The 26,144-nt window shown below is 29.7% G+C and overlaps 1 protein-coding gene across 2 annotated transcripts; it reads right to left on the bottom strand.

Annotated features, from left to right (window-relative positions):
- Nucleotides 1–26,036, bottom strand: LOC118064510 (uncharacterized). 2 transcript variants are annotated; one of them, XM_035079177.1, is made up of 11 exons: nucleotides 25,913–26,036; nucleotides 6,894–7,110; nucleotides 6,498–6,802; nucleotides 6,011–6,082; nucleotides 4,846–5,069; nucleotides 4,437–4,534; nucleotides 3,993–4,304; nucleotides 3,491–3,877; nucleotides 2,812–3,331; nucleotides 2,560–2,716; nucleotides 1–2,340 (listed from the first exon to the last, which is right to left on the bottom strand). In XM_035079177.1, exons 2-11 carry the CDS (start codon nucleotides 7,005–7,007, stop codon nucleotides 708–710), a joined length of 3,822 nt encoding a protein of 1,273 aa, XP_034935068.1. In that variant the 5' UTR covers nucleotides 7,008–7,110; nucleotides 25,913–26,036; the 3' UTR covers nucleotides 1–707. The 2 variants fall into 2 exon arrangements, with proteins under 2 accessions (XP_034935068.1, XP_034935076.1); XM_035079185.1 differs by lacking the exon at nucleotides 6,011–6,082.
- Between the last annotated feature and the right edge of the window lie 108 nt (nucleotides 26,037–26,144).

Genomic DNA, 26,144 nt, shown 5'->3' with positions numbered 1-26,144 from the left:
TTCATTGTAATTATTATTTGAAGTATGATTTTGATTCTCTGCTAGTAATTTGTTTCCCAACATCTATGAGCATTTAAATATCATTCATCTTCATGTCAACTAAAAATTCCTAGTTTTGTGTGCGTTATCTATATATAATTGAAATGCGTCATTGTTTTTTTTTAACTTTAATTCGTTACTTAGTTGTGAAGAAAAATCGTCAATTGATTGAAAAATCACTATAAGAAAGACAATATTTGCAATTAAAAAATATAAAACAATAGAATTCACAAGAAATTTATAGTTATGAACGTAATTGTTTCATTAAAAAAATTTTTACTTCATTTATATTTATGTTATTGTTCTTTTTTATCATATTAAATACTTTCTACTTTCTAGTCCATACAGAAAAAATTATGGCAAGTGAAGTATTAAATAAATGAATTTTTTTACTAAATAAGTAAATAATAGCTATTAAAAAAATATTTCAATTACATCAAATATCCTCTTATCTCTTTTTTAAAACTTGTCAATGATTTACATTTTGTTTCTGTTTTTAAAGAGTCGTGGTCATATCGTATTTCTCTAATTAATCTAGATAATATCATGAATCTAAATAAATATTTTAACGATAAGAAATAAAAAAAATGCTTAAAGTTTGTATTACATAAAATCCAGAACTTTAACTAATTTACAATGTCAAATACTTGAGGAAGTAGAGTGATGATTCAGACCGTCGTGCCATATGTGCTGAACATCGCCCTAGTGGTATCAGTGTCTAAAGTAACATCTTCAGGAGATGCAAGATCAACCTTTATTGATCCGGAGTTATTTCTTCGTCTTGCCATACCACCACCCCAATTAGAAAGAGTCCAGTGGTATGTTTCTCCTTCTTTTTCTTCATTTACTACCTCTTCGGTATCGTTGTCTTTATCTAGGCCTGTTTCTATTGACACTGACGATTGAGAAGCTACTGAATCGAAGCTAGAATCAGCTCCACCACGATAACGACTTACACACTCAGTTGCCATTTCTCCTGGAGATTCTTCGATAGCTCTTAAAATATTTTGACACAACTCAGAGTCAAGAGGAATTGGATCTTCTGAATCTCGATTGTGAATTGTCACAGCAATATGTGCTGGATGAGGAATGGGAAGAGGAATCACCAATTTCTCTGCACTGTAAGGACGCATTTCTCGTTTCCAAGGTTGCCAACGACTTTCACTGGTTGAAGAACCCGAATTAGTTTTACGTCGAGTTCTCGGTGACGTCAAAAGACTAGAGTCGCATCGTTTCTCCGATTTTCTACTGTTACTAGTTTGTTTAGCTCTAGGATTAAAAGCAGACACTTCAAGATAAGGACTGTGTACTAGAATGTTTCCTCTTGGGGCATAAATGGCTCCTAATAAATCAGGTCCATTAACTCCTCCAAGTTCAGTGTTATGGAGCATTTCGCTGTACCTGCTTAAATCTACGCCTGGATGAGGTTCCAGCTTAAATTTAGTATCTGTATCGTCTAATGGTTGTAGAAAATCTAGACTGAATATGTCTGCATACATCAGACCGGCTAATCCCGCCCAGTCCCCGACTCCTAGTCCTTTATTTTCCCAAAAATCGTCTTCACTTCCATTAATCCTTGCAAAAACGTGTGAAGGATATAAACGCTCTAACATTAATGCTGCCTGCTGAATAGCTATTTTTAAATCATAAGTTGTAAGCTTTATTTTACTTCTTACAGCAACTCCAAGACCTGTTTGAAGATCTTTTCGACGTCGATCTAATTTTTCGTGGAGCACTGCCACTAGATCTCTTGCTTCCTTTTCTAAAGACTTGTAAGGATCACGTGTTTTTGCTAAACTTGTAGCAAAAGGACTAAAGCAAGCCTCAACGAATTGAGTGAAATCTCTTTGTGGTTGTGTTATCAGCCGTTCAGTTTCTTGTTGAAATGCTAAGAGTTCATCAAGTTCAAGTTTTGCTTCAAATGCTGCCAATGCTTGTTCCGGCCTTATCTGATAGTAATAATCTGATGCTAAGCCTGGACCTGCTATTCTTTTAACGACAAAGCTGTCACTAGCTGGAACTCTACCTCGACTTTTTATCACTAAGTGGAACATTGCCGTATCCCACATGACCCTTATCCAATAGCGTATCACAGCCACAGTGAGTATCAAAAACGAGATGATAGGACATATAAAGACGGCTACAATCAGTGCAGCTATTGGCTGTAAGCAACCTTGAATCCCTACGTTCCACACTAAAGCTTCCATTACTACGAAGTATCGATTTCGACTTGGCTCTGGACTGTCTAGGTCCATTATCAAACCCATAAATGCGTGGAGGATGAGAGTTAATATCGGCATCCTAAAAAAAGCAATTATTTATAATTAAATGGTTTACGTAGTAAAATTTGTTGTTTTCTTGTAAATGTCTGTAGTTAGCTATCAAAGTATTTCGTATAAATATTTTAATAAGCTATAAAAGTTTGATTTATGTATACTGATAAAAATTGAATTTTATTAAAGTTCTATTCTGTATTGTGTATTATGTTAACAAAGTAATAAAAACTAGAAAACAACAGACCATAAAAAAGCGGAGAACGCAATCAGGAGTGAACTGACACTGGCAACAATGCAGATTATGGGAAAAAGGAAGAGAATCCCTAGAGTTCCCAAGAGACCCTTAACTCCATAGTTCCATAGTCTGTTTATATGCCTCGTCATACCCTTGCCGATAAATCCTGTAAAAAAATAAATTAATCAAATAAGGAGTCATAAAATAAATTCATAATGGACAAGAGAGAAGGAAATAAAATACCGGTTGATTTATACATACCGGTATCAGGCTCAGTCTCAAAATGTGTCCGACTTTTGCTGATGTGTCGCCAAAGTGCTATTAATCGAGAACAAAGTGTCGGTGTTTGTGACGATTTTCGCGGGAAAAGAGTTCCGTTAAGTTGGCTGAGTTCCAGGTCTGGTGTAAACGGTTCTACAAGTAGTAGAGCTCGTAAAGATACACGACTACACCACGGCACAGCAACTCCGAACAAGAACATAGCATTCCACGTCCAACACCACGTGCGTGCAATATAATTTATCCAACGCCACATTGGCCATCTCGTCGTCGTCGTATGAATGATTTCCCGTTCCACAAGAAAAACTGGTTGGCTCGGGTCAGCCCGTGGAGTCGTTATAGATGTTGGTGTATTACTTAAAACTGTGGGAATTATTTCCGAAGTTCCTTGGAAATTACGTCGGACAATCCAATTCCGTGGCAGCCAAATTTGCGTTGGCCATTGAAAACTCCGTGTTGGAGTCTTGACTTTTCGAAGTTCTTTCAACAGAACAGGCTCTCTCTATAATTTTTTAATGAAATCATGAAAATACACCGTTTAATAATTATTTAACTAATTTGATAATTGTTTGTTTACGTAGCAAGATTTTTACTATTGTTAATTAAAAGTAAGTAAATTGATCAATCTTGTTAGTTATCTCAATATCATTAAAATACCCACCTCTCGCATAAATGTCAAATCCCGATTAAGGAAATAAACAGTTTGCTGTAAATTTTGTAAACTACAAAGAGACAGTGCTTCTTGATGTGCACTCCATTCACACTCCTCAATAAAATTCGCCTCCGCCTCTCTCATTCTATCACGCATCCATGGTCCTATTCTTGAAAGTACCGGATGTTCACTTTCCATTCGTTGACGAAGAGACTCTTTCATTTGTGACAACTTTCGCTGGACATTCTCTACAGCTCGATGCATCAAAACTACTGATTGTGCTTGCTGGACCAAAAGTTGTGCTATTCCATCTCCTAATGCCAAAATGTCTGGATGAGAGAGTATACTGGAATATACTCGTTGCAAATATTCGCGCATCACTGCTTCGTTTACTTGCTGAAATGAAAAATATTTTATTCCTTCTTAATTGTCGTTCGTCAGTAAATCAATTGATTTAAACTTCAAACTGTCACTGGTGTGCAAATAAATCAATTAACTGTATTTAATATACCTGTTCTATTTCTTCATCAGATTTTTTTTGCGCTCTTAATTCAGAAATTAGTCTTTCTCGAAAATGAAGAAACCATCCTCGAGTTTCTCTCTCTAAAATTGTAACTAATGTTGGCAGAGCCTTCCTAATGATGTCTCTGCTAAATAATCGTAGATCTACGGCTGAACCAGCAGGAGTGCCAAAGACAAAGGGCACAGATACTGGAAGCAATTGCGACGATTCTCTTTCTACTTCGAATTTCTCCATCGTCGCTCGTCTCAGTTGCTTGCGCACAAAACCACATAGTAATTCCAGTGAATCTTCGTATTCCGGCTGTCAACAATACACATATGTGTTTAAAACGATCATAAGCCACATTATACATAATTTAATAATTAAACTACGTAGAATACTCTGTACTTTTTTTAATGCGCATATTTAATAAAAATGAGTTTAGTCACATACCCTACAGACTAATTCAGCAACCAAATAACGACATCTTTCCTCTCTGATTTTCCCATCTAGATTTTGTGCTTGCAGAGACGGTATTCCAATGATTATATCTAGAAAATGTACAACCAAATTTTATTAAGATTTTATGTATTTACTCAACATGATATTTTATTTAATTAAAATAGAATTTAAAAAACTTTCTCATCTATTTTCTTCTAAATAAATATTTAACATTGAAATGTAATATTATGTTGAGAGGTTCTACAAAATTAATTAAAAGTACATGAAATCTTCGATATTATACAATATAATTAAAACTTTTCAACATTTTTAATGAACTTTTAAATCCTAATTAACTGGTATTACAGGTCAAGTTACATTCAATTGTTTTTTCAAATCATAGAAATGTCAATATACTTACCAAGAAGTCTAAGAAATCCAGTCAAAAGTGCCTTGAAAGCTTGTGAAATACTGAAGCAATGTGAAATAAGTCTTGCTCTAGCAGTAACCACAAGAAATCTTGTTGCTAAGGCTAGATCTTTCAACAATGTTTCCCTTCTTCTATCTCTTCCTCGCTGTAGCAACCCACTAAGTCGCCACCGGTGTGTTTGACCGGCAAAGTTTATCGAGTCCACCTCAAACTCCCTGTAAAATTTGTTCATTAAAGTTGTATTTATATAATTATGTTACTTTACTCATAACACAGGTGACATCAGGTGATTTATAAACAAGTTACGTGATGATTAGACTGTAAAGAAACAGCGAATTTAGATAATATGAGTATGTGAATAGAAAAATTATGAAACTCACTGTCGTATGTTTTTTCATTTAATACTTTTTATCATCTTTATGATAATTGATTATTTAGAAAGAAGCTATAATTACTAGTACATTATTATCTTATGTACAGCTATGATTATTCAATTAACTCAATAGGGCTAATATTTGATTTATTAGTTTAGAAATTAATTAGGTATTTAATTAAAGCTGATAAAAAGTAATACTTTCTACAAACCATTTAAAATACATCACCATTGTTCTAATATGAATAAAAAATAACTGAATGTAACTATGCTTATAAAGCTCTATGAAAAAATATATATATATATATAAATAAAAATCGATTGTTTACGTAAAAGTAAATGTATGTTTAATGTGTTTTTATATACTTTAATTATGTATAAGTGAAACGCGTGAGTACACAATCGTGATGCTATTTTCAGATTAATATAAAACCAACACCATTTTCTCAAAGATTTTTACGTGAACGTAAAATTGTAGCTATTGTATTTACATTCAAGTCATGCTAACAGTATTAAATTGTGTGAAAATTACATACAGACCAAATAAAAGCATAATTCAATAAGTAGTCATAAATAAATTTATTATTTATTGAAAATGGTAAAAGTAATATCGTAATACCATTGGATATTGGAAATAAACTTATAAACAATATTATAAAATATTTTTAGATTGTCTTGAAAATGTTTTATGTACAAAGTTATGTCTTTTTTTTTTTTTATTATTGATAGTCAATACAGTGAACATATCAACAACGTGGAGTGTCGGGATTGTAAATAACGTACCCGCATCTCCGAATGCTCTCCAACTGAGTGGCATTCAGCTTCTTCGGCTTTCCATACTTATCCTTGTGTAAGCTTTACAAAAATTGTTAACAATAAAATGATAGATAAAAAATATATCAAAAGTAATAATTATTTTTTTTTTAATTTTCCATTTATTTTTTTAATTTCTCCTTGTCACAATAAATTTTGAAGAATTTTATTAAAACTTTGGAAAACATAAAGCCTGTAAAATTTATAATATCAGTGGACTAATTTTTTTTTTTTTCAAAATGAAAGGGCATGTTTTATTGTAATAAAATATTAAAAATACTATTTCTAAATTATTCTATCTCTAAATTTAATTATCCAAAGCGTAAAGTGTCATCACTATATATCTCTAGCAAATGCGATAATTCTACTTAGTATAAGTATTTTATTTATAATAATGATAAGTAAAAATGGAAGAAAAATAATAATATAATTGAGTGAATAAACGATAGAGCCTCACCCTCTTTCTCTTATGCTTTCGAGTTGCTTATTAGTAAGCCGTCGTGGTTCACCTTTTATGTCAACTGCAACGGCATCTAGCTCATCGAAACTCGGTGGCACAAATAAGTCTCTCAAGTGATGCTTCTTCCGGGCCAACGTATCCTCACCATCTGTGCATGAAGACAAAGGTGGAGGCAAAACAATTGGAAATGTTCGCCAATGATACAGAAATTGCTGAGCAACTTCTTTGATGTTGTGTACCAATGCCTCCACCTCTGTGGGTGCTCCTCGGAGATGACTTGTATCAAACTCCACTGGTTCTTTCTATAAAAAGATTATTTTTCAATTAAACAACCATTCAAATAATCACTTATAAATCTATATAATATCTTTTGATAAATTAATATAAACCCACCTCCGGTTGAAGTCCATCGCCAATGTGATGATACGGCTGAGGAGGAGGGTAGGCCTGATGGTTAGGCCCGGAATTGGCAGAATTAGCAGACGTTGAATTTAAATTGTGGGGCATCTCGCGCGGAAATAAAGTGCGCGGGGGCTGAGGTCAGCTGCCCCGAACTCCCACAATCTCTTCATACACCATACTGCTTGTTGCCACCATTTATCATTACTTTCTGTAAACAAAAAACCAGCAAAATGAGTATCATATTAATGTTCAACACTTTATTACTATTTAACAAGTGCCACGGAATAATCCGAATAGAAAAGATTCTACTCAATATGAAATGATATATGACATCATAGACTGTATGGGACGTAGGTTACTTTAACAGTCATTCTGAAACAACTAGCTATCGATTGATGATCTGCTGTAGAATTGATCGTTTATTCTGTTTAGCACTTATCTTAACAACTTGTTGTTTACATCTGTTCAGTAATTAAATTTTATCTATTGTTTTTTATGCAAATTTTTTAGAACCAAGTTTCAAACAATAGAACACATTCATGTAATGTCTGAATATCAACCAGAAAGTATCAAGAAATGGGTGAAAGTATTTCATAAGTATTGATGATTAAAAATGTGTAAATAATGTAAGGGTATTTTGCACCTGACTTTAACAGAAATACGCAGTGTTTAATTTCACTTCCTGGGAGACATGAAAAGCCCAAGATCCGATTACAAACCCTAGGATGCCTGGCCTGAATTTACAAAAGCTTGTACTAAAAGTACATCGTTAGATACTCAAAGGTGAGTAATAGATGAGATTTTTAAAAAATGGGTCACACTATGTTAAAAGAAATGTGATATTTAGAGAAATTAATTGTTTCACGTTTTACAATGAACCTTTCGTTCTAGGTGAATGCAGGAAATAGCTGATGTATTAATAGATGTACAATCTTATTTTTGCTCATAGTAAAAGCGAGTGTGAAGTATAGGCCATCTGTATTTCTAGAATTAAAATTTCATTTTATTTGATTGGAAAGAATACATAATTACAAAAAAAGAAAGAGCTGTGTTGAATTTTTTATGGCATTTTCATCAGATCCAAAATAATCTGAGGATTTAATTACTATCGATAATAACGAAAGTTATCCTAGGATTAATCTTGAGGTCAAAGGAAACTGTGTAAATATTAACATTTATCGACAAAAGCATTTGAGAGAGACACGAGGGTGTACTCAAAGTGTCAGGATAATTACTCATAGGGGTTTAAAGTACACGTGGTATCTTTAACGGTCTAGTTAGTCGTGATCCTAATATATATGGATACATATGAAGCTATTACAACCTGTCATATCAAACGTTCGGGACATTAACATAGAATCTACGGTGCATTAAGTATGCAGTGAGAAGACAAATATGAGATTTATACATCCTGCTACCATTTAAATACTATGACTGGCATTTAAAAATTAATTTTAACAATTCTTGCGGTTGGTTTAAGAGCATCTGCTTGGGAAATAATGTTTTCCTTTATGAATTATTTTTAAGACTTGAGCTATAAAGATACTGTATGTATGCAGCACCAGTTATCATCATTATGCCAATAAAATTTCTAACATCTATAAATATATCAGGAAAAAAGGTACATTGATACTTCGATGTTTAATAATATATCATAAAAAATTATAACCAAAATTAATTTTTCCAGCTTTTCTATCATTTATGTGATTTATTGATAAACTCATTAGTGTACTTTCTAACCCACTGATGATTGTGAAGGAATAATTAAACTATGAAAGTAATGCCTAAATGTAATCATCAGCTGCCAAGAACAGCTTACAACAAAAATTCAATAATTGATGGAGTTTTATTTTATGAAGAATGAAATAAATAAAACAAGCAAAATGTACAGAATAAATAATTCAATCACGAAGAAAGAATACAGTTTTTTTTTATTTTTTATTATTATCTGCAAATAATTCTAATACGTAGATAACGAAATAAATATAGAAAACAATAGGACGAGTGACCTGTGTTCATATGGAAGGAAATCAATAAAAGCAAGCATTATGAATTTGTTGTCAATTCATATAAATCATTAAATAAATATTTTTTTATATTATTATAATAACATGACATTTTATTATTCTATTATTCATTCGTAGCCGGTAACACACGTGAATGAATTGAAAATAAATGAAGAAATAATCTGGATAAATTGATTAATAATAATTTCTTGTTGAATAAAATAAGTTATTATTATTATTATTGTTCTTATTGAGCTCGACTATATTTCAATTTAGTTTAATTAAATTTGAAGGTAAATGAAGTTACTTCGTTAGTTTAAATGAATGAGTTTAAATTATTTATTCTGAAAAGTTTCAATGAATTAACCAACAATTTGTTAATATTTATACACGATACGATCAAGTAAAAGAGTCATCGTAAATTACTTGGCAGATAACTAAAGCGAGTATGTAGAGTTTATACAAATAGGATAGCAATTGATTTTATTCTACCTAGCAATTTTGTTTCCAATAACATTTGTATTTTGTCTTCATGTAAAATTTTTCTATTTCCTCTGTTCCTAAATAAACCTGTTTATTTATTTATTCATGAAAGAAAAATTTTCTTTTTTGTTTATTTATTTATTTCACCTAAAATTTAAGCTCAGTTTGAAGTTTTAAATCATTTTTAGTGCTTTTTTTTAGAGAAGTAAAGAATAGACGACTGATTTCATTAATTAATCGATCGCCATTAATGAAGTTCAAGATGTTTTGTAGAGGTTTTTTTTGGACACAAATGTGGTAGTGGATCGATTCTTCTATTGTTCTGATGCTATTGCTGATGATCCACTTTAATTTTTGACTCAAGACTTTTTGTCTTAGTTACTATCATTCTTTTAAACGATCGTTACTCTAGGTACATGATGAAGAGAATTTAGTAATATGGGGTGTGGCTTTTTACCACGTATGTGACGCATTTTCTGTAATTTTTCTATTTTTCTCTACGAAACGTAACTGTATTAATCGATTGTTTGCGTGCTCAGGTTAATAGTGGTAATTATGCCGACGCAAACAGCTTATTCGGAGCACAAAGTTTGCAATGAGGCCAGTTTAATTATGTATATTAATTTTTCTTATCTTTCGTTTCTCTAATGAATTTTTTTTAATTTCAGTAATTTTTTTTTTATCTCAATAAAAATCGATAACAATTTTTCAAATTAATGTAACATAATTTTTTATAGAGACTTTATTACTTTATTATTTTCTTTTTAAATGCTTTAATGGTGAAAATTCTGATGTCAAAGTTTCGATTAATTGAGTTTTAAAAGCGGTTGTCAGACATTGGATCGACTTTTGACCCACTTGAAAGCATTCATTTGTACTTAGGGTCGGTCTCAAAAACTCACTATTACATTTTCACAAGACGCAACTCCAACTCCAGGTCGTGTATAAAAGCTTTTTAAAACTAGGTTCTATCGATGAGTTCAGTGAAAAACAAATAAACTTTTAGATTTTAATGTGTTTTTGAAAAAAAAAGTTATCTATTTCAAATAGTTCCTGTGGTGAATAAAAGTTCAATCATTTACTTTTTTATTCAATTTCCTAGATGTTTAAATACCAAAAAATTATTTAAATAGTATTATTATTTAGTACGTTTGAACTTTTGTCTTTACTTCTAAAAACATTCCATTTGAAAAACCATCAAACTTTTTCCAACATTTTATCATAACTACTTATAAATTATTCACAAAAAAAAAGTATTAAACTTTTAGACAGAATTTGCAGATGTTGGAAGACTTTATAGCTATCATAAATAAAGAATAAATTTCAAGTCGAGGCCTCATGAAAATTTTTTTGGATTTAAAATAGAAAAAGCCGTAAAAAAGACTACTGAAACTTACAAGATGATTTTTTTTTATTAAAAAAATATATGTTTATTTTAAAATGAGGTCAATCAAAGATAACTTCTAGTAGTAGTAGTCTAAAAAAAACAATAAACGTTTGCACGATAAATAATTTTTTTGATTTAAATAACATTGAAGCTGATAAAAATGTGATGTAAATGTAAAATTTTGAATAAACATATTTTTCATTGTTTAGTCTTTCTATCATAAATCTCCCTAAATTATACAATGAATATTTATAAAAAAAAAATTCGATAAATTACAGTTCAAAGCACGAAATTACAAAAAAATCTGTTCACGAGCTTTCAGTCTTTGAAAAAATCAATTTAAAAGTAATTCAATGACAGGAAAAATCGAAAGAAATTTTTTTTATTATCTTTTGATGTTTGATCGATTGTTATTTCATTTTTTCTAGATTCTTTTAAAATAATGAAATAAATAAAAGTACAATAGATCACGAATCCTTGGTGAATTGATTTCGCAACATGTATTACATCCGATCTACCATCAGGTCAACTTTCTCAACTAGTGTTACATATTATGAAAAGAGAGGCCAACGACCTTTGCTAAACGAAGAAGAAATGATAGCAAAAGAAGACGGAGATTAGTGATTCTCAGTGTGCCAAGACCAGACTAGTATATTGCAATTACTTCAACTACTACTATAGAACAATTTTCATGTTACAATCCTACAACTACAACTCCCATGGCGACAATCAACTGACTCAGGTTTCATGCACGTGTATCATCATCAGGTAGCAGTACAAGTATGAATGAAAAGCTTTCAAAACTTGATTCAACACATCCAAGCAACCCTATCCACCAAGATCAACATCCTTTATGTCTTTATTCTTTATATATTCATTATGATCTTATGATAAATTTGTCCTACGTGTATAAATGAAAGTTCAATTTATAACTGACCCCTACTTTATTCACTCATGTATTTCAGTCTGAACTTTAAACATCCTTCTCGTCCTATCTACTCGACAATTTCCGGTTGATGAAGAGATTCTGTAATTGTCGAAGAGGGTAAAGAAAATTAAATCGAAAGGAAAATTGAAAAAAAATTGATTGCTGGACCAGTAAGATAGAAAAAAGAAGAATAAAATGAATACAAATTACTTAAAACAATAAATAAAGAAGCGAATAAGATTGTGGAAAATAATTTATTTATTTCAATGGAAGATTGTAGAGTATTTGAATATTATTGAATACAAGTAATCAAATATTTTCCACTTAATGGTTTTAATACTCATTCTATTTAAACGCTTGAGTGACGTTCACTCGGAAATTGCACTCTTGATAGTTTTTTTTCCTGCTGCACAATTAATTGAGTGAACTTTAGTTTGTTCTAAACTGAATTGGTACCATAAATATTATTTTTTTCGGATAATTTATTCTGATAAAAATTACCTGAACTGCTTTTCTACTTTTAGTTCATTTATTGTTCATTGGTCCATTTGAAATGGAAGTTAAGATGACTAAAAAAAAAATCAGTTTTACTTCAGGGAAAATAACATTCATTAACGATCAACTAAAAATAGTTTTTGACCTTCAAGTGATTTACAATTACTGCTCAATTGGTAATTGATATGTCAATATATTGCGAACATATTGGCTATTACATAATTTCATCAATCAATCCATCTACTGCTTTGACTGTTAATATCATTTTCATTGATGACTAAGGGTGTTGTGTGTGACCAAATAATGCCATTTAACAAGCTCTTAGCTTAAGATCCTGAGACCTGTAATTTCCAGAGGGTTGGCCACCGTCAAAGGCTACTCCAATGTCTTTGAACGTTGTTATGTGTATGTTTTTGCCACACACACATTTGTGCCTACATACAGTACACATTGTACGACCTTCAGTGTAAAGTTTTAACGAAACTTGAAATGACAAAGCTGAATTCTCCAGGCTTGAATGTTGTTGTCACATCAGTAAAGAAAGTTCAAGTGACGAGTAATCACCATGGAAACTTGGACCTTATGTTTTTGCATATTGATGTACTTGTATAGCTATGAACTTCATATATAAATTCATCTTTTCTAACTCTATCACTCTCACTCTCACAAGAGACTATCATGAGAGAGAGATTGGAATAGAAGGAAGACAAGAGTTATGATAGAATATATTTCAGATAACTTAATGCTTTACTTGTAGATGAGAAAAGGAAATGAAAATTCAATTCAATCTCATTCAAGACTCAAGTAATTCAATTGCATTAGAATGTATACTACTAATATATTATGTCTTAAAATGATTGTTTAAATGATTATCATTGATATCATTCAATTTCAGTTGAACTATTTATGGATCCAATCAAATAATTCATATTAGTTTGTTATTTTTTATCATGGAACAAAAAGAGTAGCCTGCATTCTTGCTAGAAAAAAAAAATAAAACTTTATAACATTTTTTTTTTGTATGCCAGTGATTGTTTTTGTGTCAATAAAGTAGAAGACATTTCTCATGAAATATTTTTCATTTCTACACTCGTAGCTTTATCATTCGTGTCATATTTGCTACCTGGATTTGCGATTACAACGACCAGTAGTATTTATCGATGACAGAAGTCCCATTGAATTCAATCGATGAACTATCAAAGGGTAGGGTGTGGAAATTACCCTGAGCCATTGGTCTGTATGGGCGTGTTTGACCAACCTATCTTCATATATGTCTCTCTAGCTCTCCTTCTCTATCTATCTTTTCTATCAATCTCTTCTCTTCGTCCCTCTTTGTTTATTTATTGCACACATGCATACGTCTATGTTTTTGGTGACATTTGTTATAGCAAACAATGTCTCTTGTCCATAAACTACCCACATTCATAAATATACATTTTGCACGAATGAATATTACAATCGTATAAAAAAAGATTACAGTGATAATGGAGGATTAATGATGGGTTTGAATGACAGATAGAATTGGTTGAATTACTATTTGAATTTTGACTGATTAAATTCAATAATTTTAAATAATTTCTTTCGAGTGGTATAAATTATTCATGAAAATTATTATTGATTACAATTACTAAGCTTATTTACTTGAAGCCTTTTTGAATTTAAATAGTATTAACATTAATACCCATAGTAACATGAACTCTAGGTAATTATAATAATATTTACTTTTAAAATATGTAATTGTGTGTTAACTTTGGTGATGAAAAGTTTTTTCATAGAAGTTAAATAATATTTGTTTGCTTCTTTATATTTGGATAAACAATAAATTTGACTATTTTTACATTTAAAAGTAAATTGAAAAAACTTTTAGGATTTTATTCGTAAAAAATCATTTGAATCAAAGTGAAACTTACTTTAGCATTTGAAAAAAACATTTTTATTCAGAATAGAAAGGACTATTGTGCATGATTATTCCTTTTGAAACAAAAAGAAGCAAGGATCAGAGTGGAGAAATAACACAAATGGAATGGTCAAAAGAAAAAAAAAATAAAAGTGAAGTGACTTCAAAGGTTGTTTAGAATTTAATGGGGACGATTTCTTCTTCTATTAGACGTAATGTGTTATGTAAAAATGAAAGAAACATTTATTATCCAACATTACTTAGAAATCGTTTATTATAAAACAAATTAATGATGCAATTAAAACAAAATAACAGTAGTAAACAAATAAAACAGGCGAAATAAAATCACATAAAAATAAAATACATCACTAACAGGATATTGGATGCTTGAAAAAATCCACTAGAATGATACATGAAAATCTAAAATCTAAAGGGCACAGAGAGCACAGAAGAGAAAATAGGGTCATGGAGATTGTGAAGGAATCCAAAGCAAGTTCGCAAAAAACGAGAGATAAAGAATGAAAAGAGGATAAGAAAAAAAATAAATATGAGAGCAATCTCGATGGAAGGAGTAGAGAAACTTATCCAGTATTTTTCAGAGTCTCTTACAGAATGGATACTTTCGTGTATCGAATACGTGATCGTATCTATAATACTTTTTTACTGTCAGTTATATGTTTTCTACATTTAGATCCTTTGTAGAAGACTTCCTACTTTATGCCATGCTTAAAATATTAACTTCTCATTAAAACACGTCGGTAGAAATATATATGGATACCAAATTAATAAGAAAAAGCTCTCAAGGCAATCAAATTCAGGAAGAGACTTGCATAAAGAATTGGCTAAAAATAACACGTTCATGTCCATTATTTTTATTATATCTATAAAAAGAAAAAAGAAAAAGAAGAAAAATATTTAGTAGATATAGACAGTTATTTCAATTGGACTTTGACAAACAGAAACATTATTATCAAATGGAAGTATTTTTAGGAAATAAATAATACCTGTGATAGCTATATTTATTACTTAATAATTAGGATGAATAGTTCAGTGTACTTTGGAACCTTTGTTTTCCTCATAGGAAGTTCAATGAATGAATTTTAATCTTGTATTATTCTGCTACTTACAAAGTTTGTCAGAAACATCATGGGCACCTTTTGATTCTAAGAAAGTAGCTAAATAAAAATGTAGAATAAGTTTTGTGTAGTTGAATTACTAAACTTTTTAATTAAAATTACAATAGTAACGATTGGAGGCCAGCCTAAAAAGTTACTGACGTGATGAAAATTTTACTAGATTATTTAAAACTACAATTAATTATTCTTTTATGTTGGTATTATAAGATTATTTTTTCTAAACTTTTTAGGAAATATTTATCAATAGTTTACTCAAGTAGGTCAAGGAAAGAAGCAATCTAATAAAACCTCTCTCTCTCTCAGGTGTACTCCAGGAAAAGTTATTGGTTATTCCAAAATAATTTTCAATTATTTTGATATTTTTTTGTGGATATTAAACATTGGTTTTGTTGATGGTAATTCTGATGAAGATCAAATGGAAATGAACTTATAAATGAATTATTAAAATACTTAAGATAATGAAAGATTTGTCAATGATTTTCCAAGTAGGTCAACAGATACCAGGACCTCGTAATCCAGGACATGCGCGATAGGAAATGATGCACAGCAACTGGAACGGGGTAACTATGTAGGAATACAAGAAGAAATGATAAAACCAATTTTGATTGATGCCAATGAATTCCATTCAAATAACAATTTTGATTATATACGACTTTCTCTCTATCAACAATTGAAATTTCACTTGAATTAGTTTGAAAATTTAAAATATTTGATTCTGGTATTCGCGATCTCTGCAGGAAATAATATGATTACTGAGGTGAACCAACTAATTCCAATTGATAACAGAGGTACTCAGAGCTTTTCTGGTGGTCTGATCTAGGTCAACCACACTAAAGATGATGGTGGTCTGTATTCGTTTTCTGTTCAAACACCACGTGTTATTTTCGATTCAGCAGACTGTAATATCGCGTGATTAAAAATCTACAAGGCACTTCTTTATTCTTTTTAAATTTCAAAAAACTATAAGCCGCTTGAAAATAGTAGGTCGATATATTTTTTCCGAATTGATGGTTTTAATATTTTTCCAATGAACACAAACAGAATCAATTTTCCAATTTCCGAAAATCGGTCATTCTATTATAGAAATTTTCTATTCTAGAATACTTCTATAGACTCAAAAGATATATTCTGGTGTAAAAAAAGTACTAAAAGAAGTAAATTTTGCTTTTGAAATTGACTGTATAAATCTGATGTACCAGGTGGATTTATAAATGGTATGTGACTTAAGTGTAAAACCACTGTAAAGGACAATAAATATCCATTTCAACAATGCTCATCATTGTAAAAATTCTTCCTATTCAATCCTTTACTTTGAGAAGGAGGGAAAATGATGAAAGATAATTTTTTTCCACGACAAAGTAAAGAAGGGTGTATGAAGAGCATGCGTCAAGGAAAGTGCCATATGACGTAGACATTCCATAAAGGGTCTGAAATTCCAGTGGCTTCGCATCTTTCTTTGTTTCAAACCCTCGTTATACCATCTACCACATAAACCACACCAACAAAACTAGTATTATACAAATGTCTGCTGTCAAACACATATTTTAACACATTCTCATTCCCTCGTCATCAGTATGATTGTAAACTTGTAACACCAATGAAAACTGTAGGCGGTTAAACGATCAGGAAAATTACCTGGAGACTTTTTTTCTCATCTCCTCCCTTATTCACCTTTAGATATTGATAGTGGCACTTGATATGAGTCACTAGCCATAATAAAATTATTGGAAATTTCATTTTTTTTTTTTTTTTTCATTTAATTTTCTCCTCTATTCCATTAACTATTACTTAAATTTTTAATGAAGAAAAAAATCAATTTCCTCAAGGGGAAATTAATATAATCATATTTTTGTAATATCACTAAGTTATATTTTATAAAAAAAAAAAAATAGGCTTCCCGTAGTTTCTACCAAGTATTTTATATTCGATTTAAACCCCTTTCCGAAGCTACGAGAAGTGCAAGAACGTGACTAAGCAGAAGATTGTCGACTTTCTTCTGTCTCGACACAACTCTACTATCATCACTCAATTTAATCGCGTTCTACCATGAAGACATGTACGGTTCCTACAAGTCTTCTTCGTGTCCATAAAATTATAATATATAGAAGAGAAAATTTTAAAGTTTAAAAATTTTTATCAATACTTTTCTTTATCTATTTAATAAATATTCCATGAAGTATGTGTATTTAACCATGTCTAGTCTTTGTTTTTTTTTTTCTACTTTTATAGAAGCAATTTATGAATATGGTAATAATATTGAATATATATGAAAAAGATTTATTGCAAATACAAAAAAAGTGATTCTTAAAAAATAAAATTTAAATTTACAATTATGTAATTATAAAAAAATAAATATCATAATATTCTATAAAATAAGTTCTTAACATTGTATAATTATTTAAGTGAAATTAAAAAATTACTGGAAAATATTTTTGACCTTGGAATGATATGTCAAGATAGAGAGATAAAAGGAGACAAGAAAATTGCAAAAGTGGAGTAAATCTGACCATGACGATTTGACATGTTGAAAAAGGCATAACACCCTTTCCAATGTGCAAACCGACAGCTTATTTCTAAAGTTGAACGATCAGTCAAGAAGAATTATATGTACTCCAAAAGGCAACAAACATTCAATATTTTTACATTGTGATCACGTAAATGTCAAGGCAATTTTTCGAACTTTGAAATTTACCTAAATGTTACTTGCAATAAAATTAGAGCATTTAGAAGTTTAATATGACAAAAAACAATTCATCTTATTTCAGGCCAACTAATTAAAAAAATTTTACCTCAAGCTTGGATTAATTACCTCAGAAATACGAATGAATACAAAAAAGAGGAATTTTACAAAAGAAATTTTAATAACCGTAAGGCTTTTATGATTTATCTGTCAGTTTACCAGGTTGAAGTTTGATAGAAAATTGACAGTAGAACAGGAATAAATAATAGAAATTTTGATAGAAGCTTCAACTATGATGACATAAAGTTGATGGTGCACAGCTGGTTTGAATACATAATCATATTATGGTTTGATGATAACACTTATTCATGAGAAGCTTGAAAATTGAAGTAACTTTTATTTTTAAACAATTTTATATGCTTTTACAACTGTTATAAATAATGATGCTTAATTAACCATGTTAAATCAGTGTTATGAATTTAAAATTCAAATCACAGAAAGTGAATTATTTAAAATGTCATTACTACAAAGTATTTTAACTACAGTTATTAAAAGTCCATTTCAAAAATTAAACTGGAAAATTTCTATTGATGTTGGAATAATTATGAATTATTATTATTTTTTTTTCTATTATGATTATAGTAAAAATAAAAGAAAAACTAACAATGAACCAGGTCAGATGAGATAATTTCAATAAAGTATAATTCTCTTCCTTTTCTTCCTCTCTCTGACATTTCTAAAAGAGTTCACATTATTTGGCAGCCTCCCAAAGAAAACTTATGACGTCAACGAACGAATAACGATAGACTATACATACAGACACACACACACACACATATGTGTACATGGCCAAGCATGTATGTATATAGTTGAAAGAACCTGAGTGCTAGAGAAATGTAAAAAAATACTAAAAGTGCATTTTTCATCCTCTATCTATCAATTTTTTTTGCTTTTACTCTATCTCTAGTATCCAACTCTTCAACGTCAACTTCAAACTTCTTTTTCTCTATTACTTTTTTCTATACTTATCGACTCACCATGATGCTTCACAAAACAATTCAATTGGCTTCTTTTGCAAAATCTTTAACGTCATTGTCAATTACACTATGATGAAAGATAATCTGAAATAATTTCAGTTAATTAAAAAATTTATTTCGATTAGTTTCAAAAGCTTGGCTCATTAAAAAGGAAAGTCTAATTAATTTTATGATGATAACTATCAGAATAATTATTGATTACATGTTGACTTTTTAGTGGTAAATAAAATCTTGTTGATGACAAGAACTAATTGAAATATTCTAAACGTTAATGAAGCTTAGAAAAAAATATTCAAGTATGTATTATATTGGTATCAATGACGAAAGAAGTGGCCTATTCAGTTAACTCTTTTGTTCAGCTCAACACATCGTTAATCTCCAAACAGGAGTATACTTATATTAGTCGAATCAACAACAGTAGCCATTCTCGTTAGTTGATCGTAGTGGTGTCATTCAAGTATCAAACTCATGTCACGTACATTCCCGTGACCATAGCCAGCAGTCACTTGTAGCCACACGTGGCTACCATAAAAGCTTGGCTAAGCTTCACGTGCTTCAACGCATTTGGTTAATGCACTGAATATTATTCCACAGACTCTTTGATGAAAATGGACATTTTATGAGAGTAAGTTATGATTAAGAAATGCATGCATAACAAAATTGATAATTCAACGGTTGCATTTTATTATTATTTTTATCGACAGCATCTTTTCAACTGTACTTGGCAGATGTGAATAATCTTTTTTAAATAAATATGAGAAAATGTTTTATGATAAACTGCGGCTGGTATTGATTTGTCATAAGCACTATGTCATTGTATTTATTATGGAAATAAATAATAATCTGAATGTATTGAAATTTATTTAAGATATATCGACTGTAATGATGATAAATATTTTTTAGACAATTATTAATTAATGTGATAAAATTCATACCAATTAGTATGGGGAATTGAATACTGCAGATCAAATTAGTGCAGCTAACATCCAAGTTCTAGTCGATCTTTTAGTCATGCGAACTTGTTGAATACGCGAGAAAATCAGTCAAAGTAGTAACGAAAGCGTAATTATATGGTCTTTCGTCTGTAAGTTCTAGTTTCCGTAATATAATTTCTAATTAAGATTAAAACTCTCACGAGATATCATACCGGCAATGTTATTTAACATCTAGGAGTGAAAAGTTTCGAATTGTGGTGCAAGTTGGAGCTTTTAGTTAAAAACTAAAATTAAAAAGTGATTGATATTTTGTACCCCTTGAGATGCAAATAAAAAATAGAAACAGTGATAATACTGTTCTCCTTTATTGTATTTATTCTGTTTGTATTGCGAAGTATACTTCAAGCCGAGTGGGAATAATTTTTCTCTCTTAATAGAAAATATAGTCAATGCGGAATCTGCATGAGAGACCCGGGTCAATGCAAAATGTTGGAAGAATTCACGGTGCAGCCAGTAAAGTAGGTCAGACTGGTCTTGTTGTTAGCAATTTCTATCAATTAACACGAATGCAACAACGTGAATTAAAAACTGAAATCCGTCTCTTTTATAATCTGCTTCACTAAACATTTAAGAAATTCATTTCAATTTTTATTCCACTTTCTTATTTTAATATTTCTTCTTTTATTTAAATTTATTTCTCAGTTTTATGTATTTCTTCATTTATTGAAGAATACTCATTCAATTGCTCTAATAGAAAAAAACATAAATTGAATATTTTTAAACTTTTTTCCCCCATTTTAAATAAGTATATTTAAATTGATGAAATAATAGAGAATTTACAGGAAATATTCATGAGAAATTTCTAGATTTAAAAAAAAATTCTTGAAGTAAATTTATATGATAATTTTACGTTGGTGTTTATTTATTTACTACTAATGATTAAGCATTAAATACAGCAAAATAAAATTCTTAGAGAGTATTTTTTTATATAAAAGTATAATTAGAATTCATTAACAATTAAATATCCATGGGATTGTTCATATATATATATGTGGGAAAGAACCAATTATTTTTTCTACTTATTTTCTTCTTTTTTTTCTTATTCTTATAGAATACAATAAATAAATTATTAGAATTAACGGAACAAGTAAGAATAATTAAGTCATTTGTTAAAAACTCTTCCTAATGTATAATTATTATTTTTAATTAAATAAATATTTCAATGTAACTAGTATTTTTATTGTCTCTTTTGTGAAAGTTTTTTTTATCGATTGATTCCATAATTTTACAGTTAAGCAATTTTTTTCAATTAAATTAATTGAATATAAAGTTGGTATTAACATTAATCAAATAAAAAAAAAAAGTGACAAATTTTTATTAATAAAAAGTTCTATCAATTGGTCGGCTGACCTAAAACTTTTTTTTATTTTTTTTTTTGTGGTTTCATTCCATTTATTCTGTCTGATGGTCAAAATATCTCATTTCCGGTAGCGACATTGGATGTGAACTCAACTGAGTTGATAAGAAAATATACTCTTTTCACGAATTATAGAAAAAAAGAATTATTTTCTCTCAAAGTTTTTTCATACCACGTTAGAAAAATTCAAAAATGAGAATTAATTGCTTTTGATAAATAATTTGAGAAAAAAGTGACACAAAAGGGTGGAATTTAAAATTTGAAACATTCATAGCATTCGAATGAAAACGAATAATAGTATCTAGAACTAAAATAAAAAAAAAAAAAAACTTTGATGAAACTCTATTTTTACAGCTTTAAGTTAATTAAATTCCGAAATGGCTTTTATTGATTAAAATATTTTAAAAATATAATGCATACACAATTTATCATTCTATGCATTTTTAGTAGATCTGAGCTTTCGTTGATAAAAAAAAATATACTATAAAAGGAGACGTGAGAGAAGCCAGAAACATCTTTCATAAAAGCTGTTCACTGACTAACCATGCAAAAATATAACAGTGAGATTGATTTTACTCCTAAGCTAGAAATAAAGTTCTGAAATTAACGAACTCCATAGGAATAAAAATAATTGAAATAGAAGGAAATAAAATATGGGAAGTATTCCAACTTTTAGATGAACCAATATTTTTTTTTTTCTTTTATTTTACGTAAAAACGTATTATTATAAATCGATAAAAGTAAAGATTTTCTTTGCATCATAAAATAACGATAAAAAAGGATGAGTTTTTTGTTGAGCCAACTTTCAGTGTATCTCTTGAGAAAATTCGCATTATGTGTTCCTGACATCACACATGTTCTTGTGCTACCACATGCGTTATCGTAGCTGTGAAGTATCTTATACAATATGCGAATCCAAAAAATGAAAAAAAAAAATATATCTAAAAAAAAAAGATATGTATATATTATGTAGAAGTATCATACATCATATATGAGTGTTCAACATATGATACTAAGCTTTAGGATGCCATTCAGGATTTTCAAATATTATAGATTTTGCACATGCTCAACATCTTTTTATTATTAAGAAGCCTAAATTAGAATATCTATTGGAAATCGAAAATATTCCGATTTTTGTGAGATAACATTTTATTATCAACTAAAAATAATAAACAATGAATAAGTCATCGTTTAGTAATATTTATTTTAAGATACACTGATCTAAAATAATTAAAGATAATATGGAGCAGTTTAATCATTGTATTAAAGACTTTCAAAAATAGTGGAGCACAGAAAAGGTATACAATAATTAGTCATGCTCCAGATTTATTGAGCACCGAATTATTAGTTGTGGAGGGCGAAAATGTCAGTTTATAAACTATGCATCGAACGACCTATTTACATTCTATTACAGGTATTTCTATACATGCATAATATTATCAGTATGTACTCTTCGATATCAAAAAGTATCTTGTATGTATTGTTAAAGTAAACAAAATTTTTTCTACTTAAATATTAAATATACCTATATTTAGTAAAAGACTAACTTTCTTTGTCGATATCATTGAACGATAGAAGAATTAGAAAAGAAGTTATTTAACAAGTTTACTTTATATAGTATAGATAGTTTAAGAATTAAAATCCACGTCAATTGCAATGCAAACTTTCAGCTATTATGAGCATGCTCTATCATACTTTAATACCTTTTTTCCACAACCCTTCCATCCCTCGAATCCTTTTGATGTAAATTTTAATTTATACAACTAAAAAAAATTAGGTAGCTTTGAAAGCTTTTATGTAACATTTTATTCTTTTAATAATTCTATAGAAGACTACTAAACAAATATATGTTTAGGATTTATTAAAAAAAAAAAAAAATTTTTGGAGCATAAAGTGAGTTATTCTATTTTTTTTTTTTTTTTTGCTAGCAAATATATGAGCACCAAGTGAATATTGTGTATCATTAAATGTCATTCAATATGTCATTAAATGTTACATTGAAATCTAAACTGATATCTACAATCATATCACAAAACTGGCACAAACTCTGTTAAGAGATCGATTGACCTGATGACTAAACTGATTTGGTTTAGTCGTCTAGTATAGTGTTCTATTTTATTAAAAGCTAAAGCTACAAGTTTATTTTTAGCATTGTATTACTTGATAGTGATTACAAGAACAAGTAGTAATACCGAAATTATGAAGAATCTCGTTCATTCATCATTTCCTTCATAATTCTTATGATTAATTCATTCAATAAAATGACCTTCGTCTCACGTTAGAGTCGAACAAATGAATTATGCAATAGATTTCTTCAATTTTGTAATGTAAAATTGCCGATAGCTTAAGTTAGTATTTATTTCATGTATAATTCCATGATTTTATACTCATCATCATTAATATAAATAATAACTGAAAAATTTCCCATCAAATTTTATTTGTAAGAACAACAGAAATTTTATTCACGGTTGGAAAATGCAAGTAATTGGCGAATGCAATTTTAAAAGTGTAAATAGAGAAGTCTCATTTAAACATAACCAACTATCAGGTGTTGTTAACTTCAAGACTGATTAAAACTCACAGGATAATCAATTCAAGGGATAAAAGTACCGAGTGAAGTTATAAGTGAGATATAAGAAAATAATAAGACAAAGTATGAAGCAGGTGGCCGCAAAAAATGTGACGAGAAGTGTGGCAACTATAAATTGTTGCCGTTTTTTTACTTTGTTCATCTTATACATTTTCTTTTATTTGTTTCGCTTGGTAGAGAGAATACCTTGAGTGGATTTGTAGAAATCAACTTGTGTGTGTTTTAACGTTGAGTCTCTCGTTTATATCTTTCTGCATTATTTAAACATTTTTTCTCTTTATTTTCACATTGGTTAATTCAAAGTTTTATAAAATACTATTTTATAAAGCAAATTGAAAAAATATCAAGATAAATCAATATATTATTATAAATTAATTACAAAAAAAATTGATGCATATGTAATTAAAGATGTCTACAGATACTGTATGATACCTTTAAATAAGTTAAACAACCCAAAGGCATTTTGAGGTGTAGAGGAGGTAATATAAGATGTTTTTAAAAAAAGTGAAGACACCGAAGATCAAGAGACATAAAATAAGACGCCTTATAAACTCAACAAATCTTCCTGGATCAGGAATTCCTGTGGTTCCTAACTATTTAAGCAGTTCACGAGATCTTACTGTCTACATCAGTAGGAAGAATTTGTGGAATGGCGTTAAAAAGGATTAATAGCATTGGAAAATGAGTTCAAAAATTTTATCAAATATTTCTGTGAATGTTTGAGTAATTGAATTTTTGAATGAACATATGAAAACATTTATAAAAACTCTTTAATGAAATAATACAAATTTATGGCTTTATTTGAGATAAATAAAGTCTCATTGGTTGAGTTTAAGATTAGAGATCTAATTCATTGAAAAAGCAGAGAACAAACTCATAGGTATACATGCATGGGTGTATATATAGAGATATATAACTCGATTGGAATGCTACTGATGAGAGATGACGTCGTTCAACTCAAATTCAATAGTTTTTTGAAACTAAACTAAAATAGAAAATGCGGTAAAAAAAATTGGAGGATTTCGTCATTATATTGTAGAGAAACTGATAAATAAATCAGCTCAATGGCAAGTTCGACGCCCTTCAATATTAATCCCTGTAGCAGTTAATGAGCTTCGAATAACTAGAATGCTGAAGGATATGAAGCGTCTAGATCAGGAAAAGTCAATTAAGACCACTAGATCTTGATGAATTATAAAAGATGCTTTTTTAAATTACTAGAAATTTTTATTTAACCTGTTATGGAATTCTTGAAAATGATCAAGGTACAATGAAAATTCTATTTTTATTCTATTTCTCTCTACTTTCTAATCAAAATAATAACATTATGAATAAATTCTTTCTTCTCTATAATTAATTCTAGACGAAAGATTAGAAAAAAGTTTTTGTTGGTGTTGTGATTATTAATTATATTATAGTTTATCAATTTTCTCTTCAACATAATTATTAAATAATTAATGTTATTAAGGGGAAGATGAAAGACAGCTTATTAATAATATCTATTGATGAACGTTTTTAACTCCAAGTAGACAATATTTTAGTATTCACATATTTTTTCATGAGAATTAATCCATTTACTATTTTGTAACTTTGGAGTTACAATTTTTAATTTGACTTTCACTTGCTCTTCAACATTATTTATTATATCAATTGAAATGAGGGAACGAGTGGCGTTTTTGGAGCCGCGATACGATCAATTTGTTTAATTCGATCACATTATCAAGATCTTGGCAATAACCTTGGCCTTAGCAGAGCAATCGACCGTTTTTCTCAACTAGCGAAACTTGGCAGGTGCATCAGTAAGGGCAAACCGCTTGTCCCCACTGACAAACCTTATTCAATTGTTTTCTGGGTCATTCCAGTGTCAAGACGACTGCTAGATACAGCTGATTTTTACGGCAATTATGATAGATTACATTTAATTTATTCTACATGAGGTTATTGTCCTTCATACTTGATAACGTGAGGTTAATGTCGCATTTTATCTGTCATATTAACCATAATAACCATGCTACTTACCCTAATGTATCACTGACAGTCACAGCACTCACTATCGAACACTACTCACGAGCACTCAGTTCAGACCACGCCAAAACAGCTCCTCAACAACGACTGATTTTTATCGAACTCTCCGCGACAGCACCACGACGTCGCAGCTACCGCCATTTTATACCGTGGATTAATGCGCTATCTGAAGTGAAAGTAAACAAGCTTTGCTATCAATTAAGATTTGAAATTACGCGGTAAAGAC

The sequence above is a fragment of the Chelonus insularis genome, unplaced genomic scaffold, assembly GCF_013357705.1.
Source record: "Chelonus insularis isolate UGA/USDA-ARS -01 unplaced genomic scaffold, ASM1335770v1 contig_117_pilon, whole genome shotgun sequence".
NCBI classification, from domain to species: domain Eukaryota; kingdom Metazoa; phylum Arthropoda; class Insecta; order Hymenoptera; family Braconidae; genus Chelonus; species Chelonus insularis.
The sequence above is the reverse complement of the archived record's forward strand: the minus strand, read 5'-3'. Positions and strand labels throughout refer to the sequence as shown.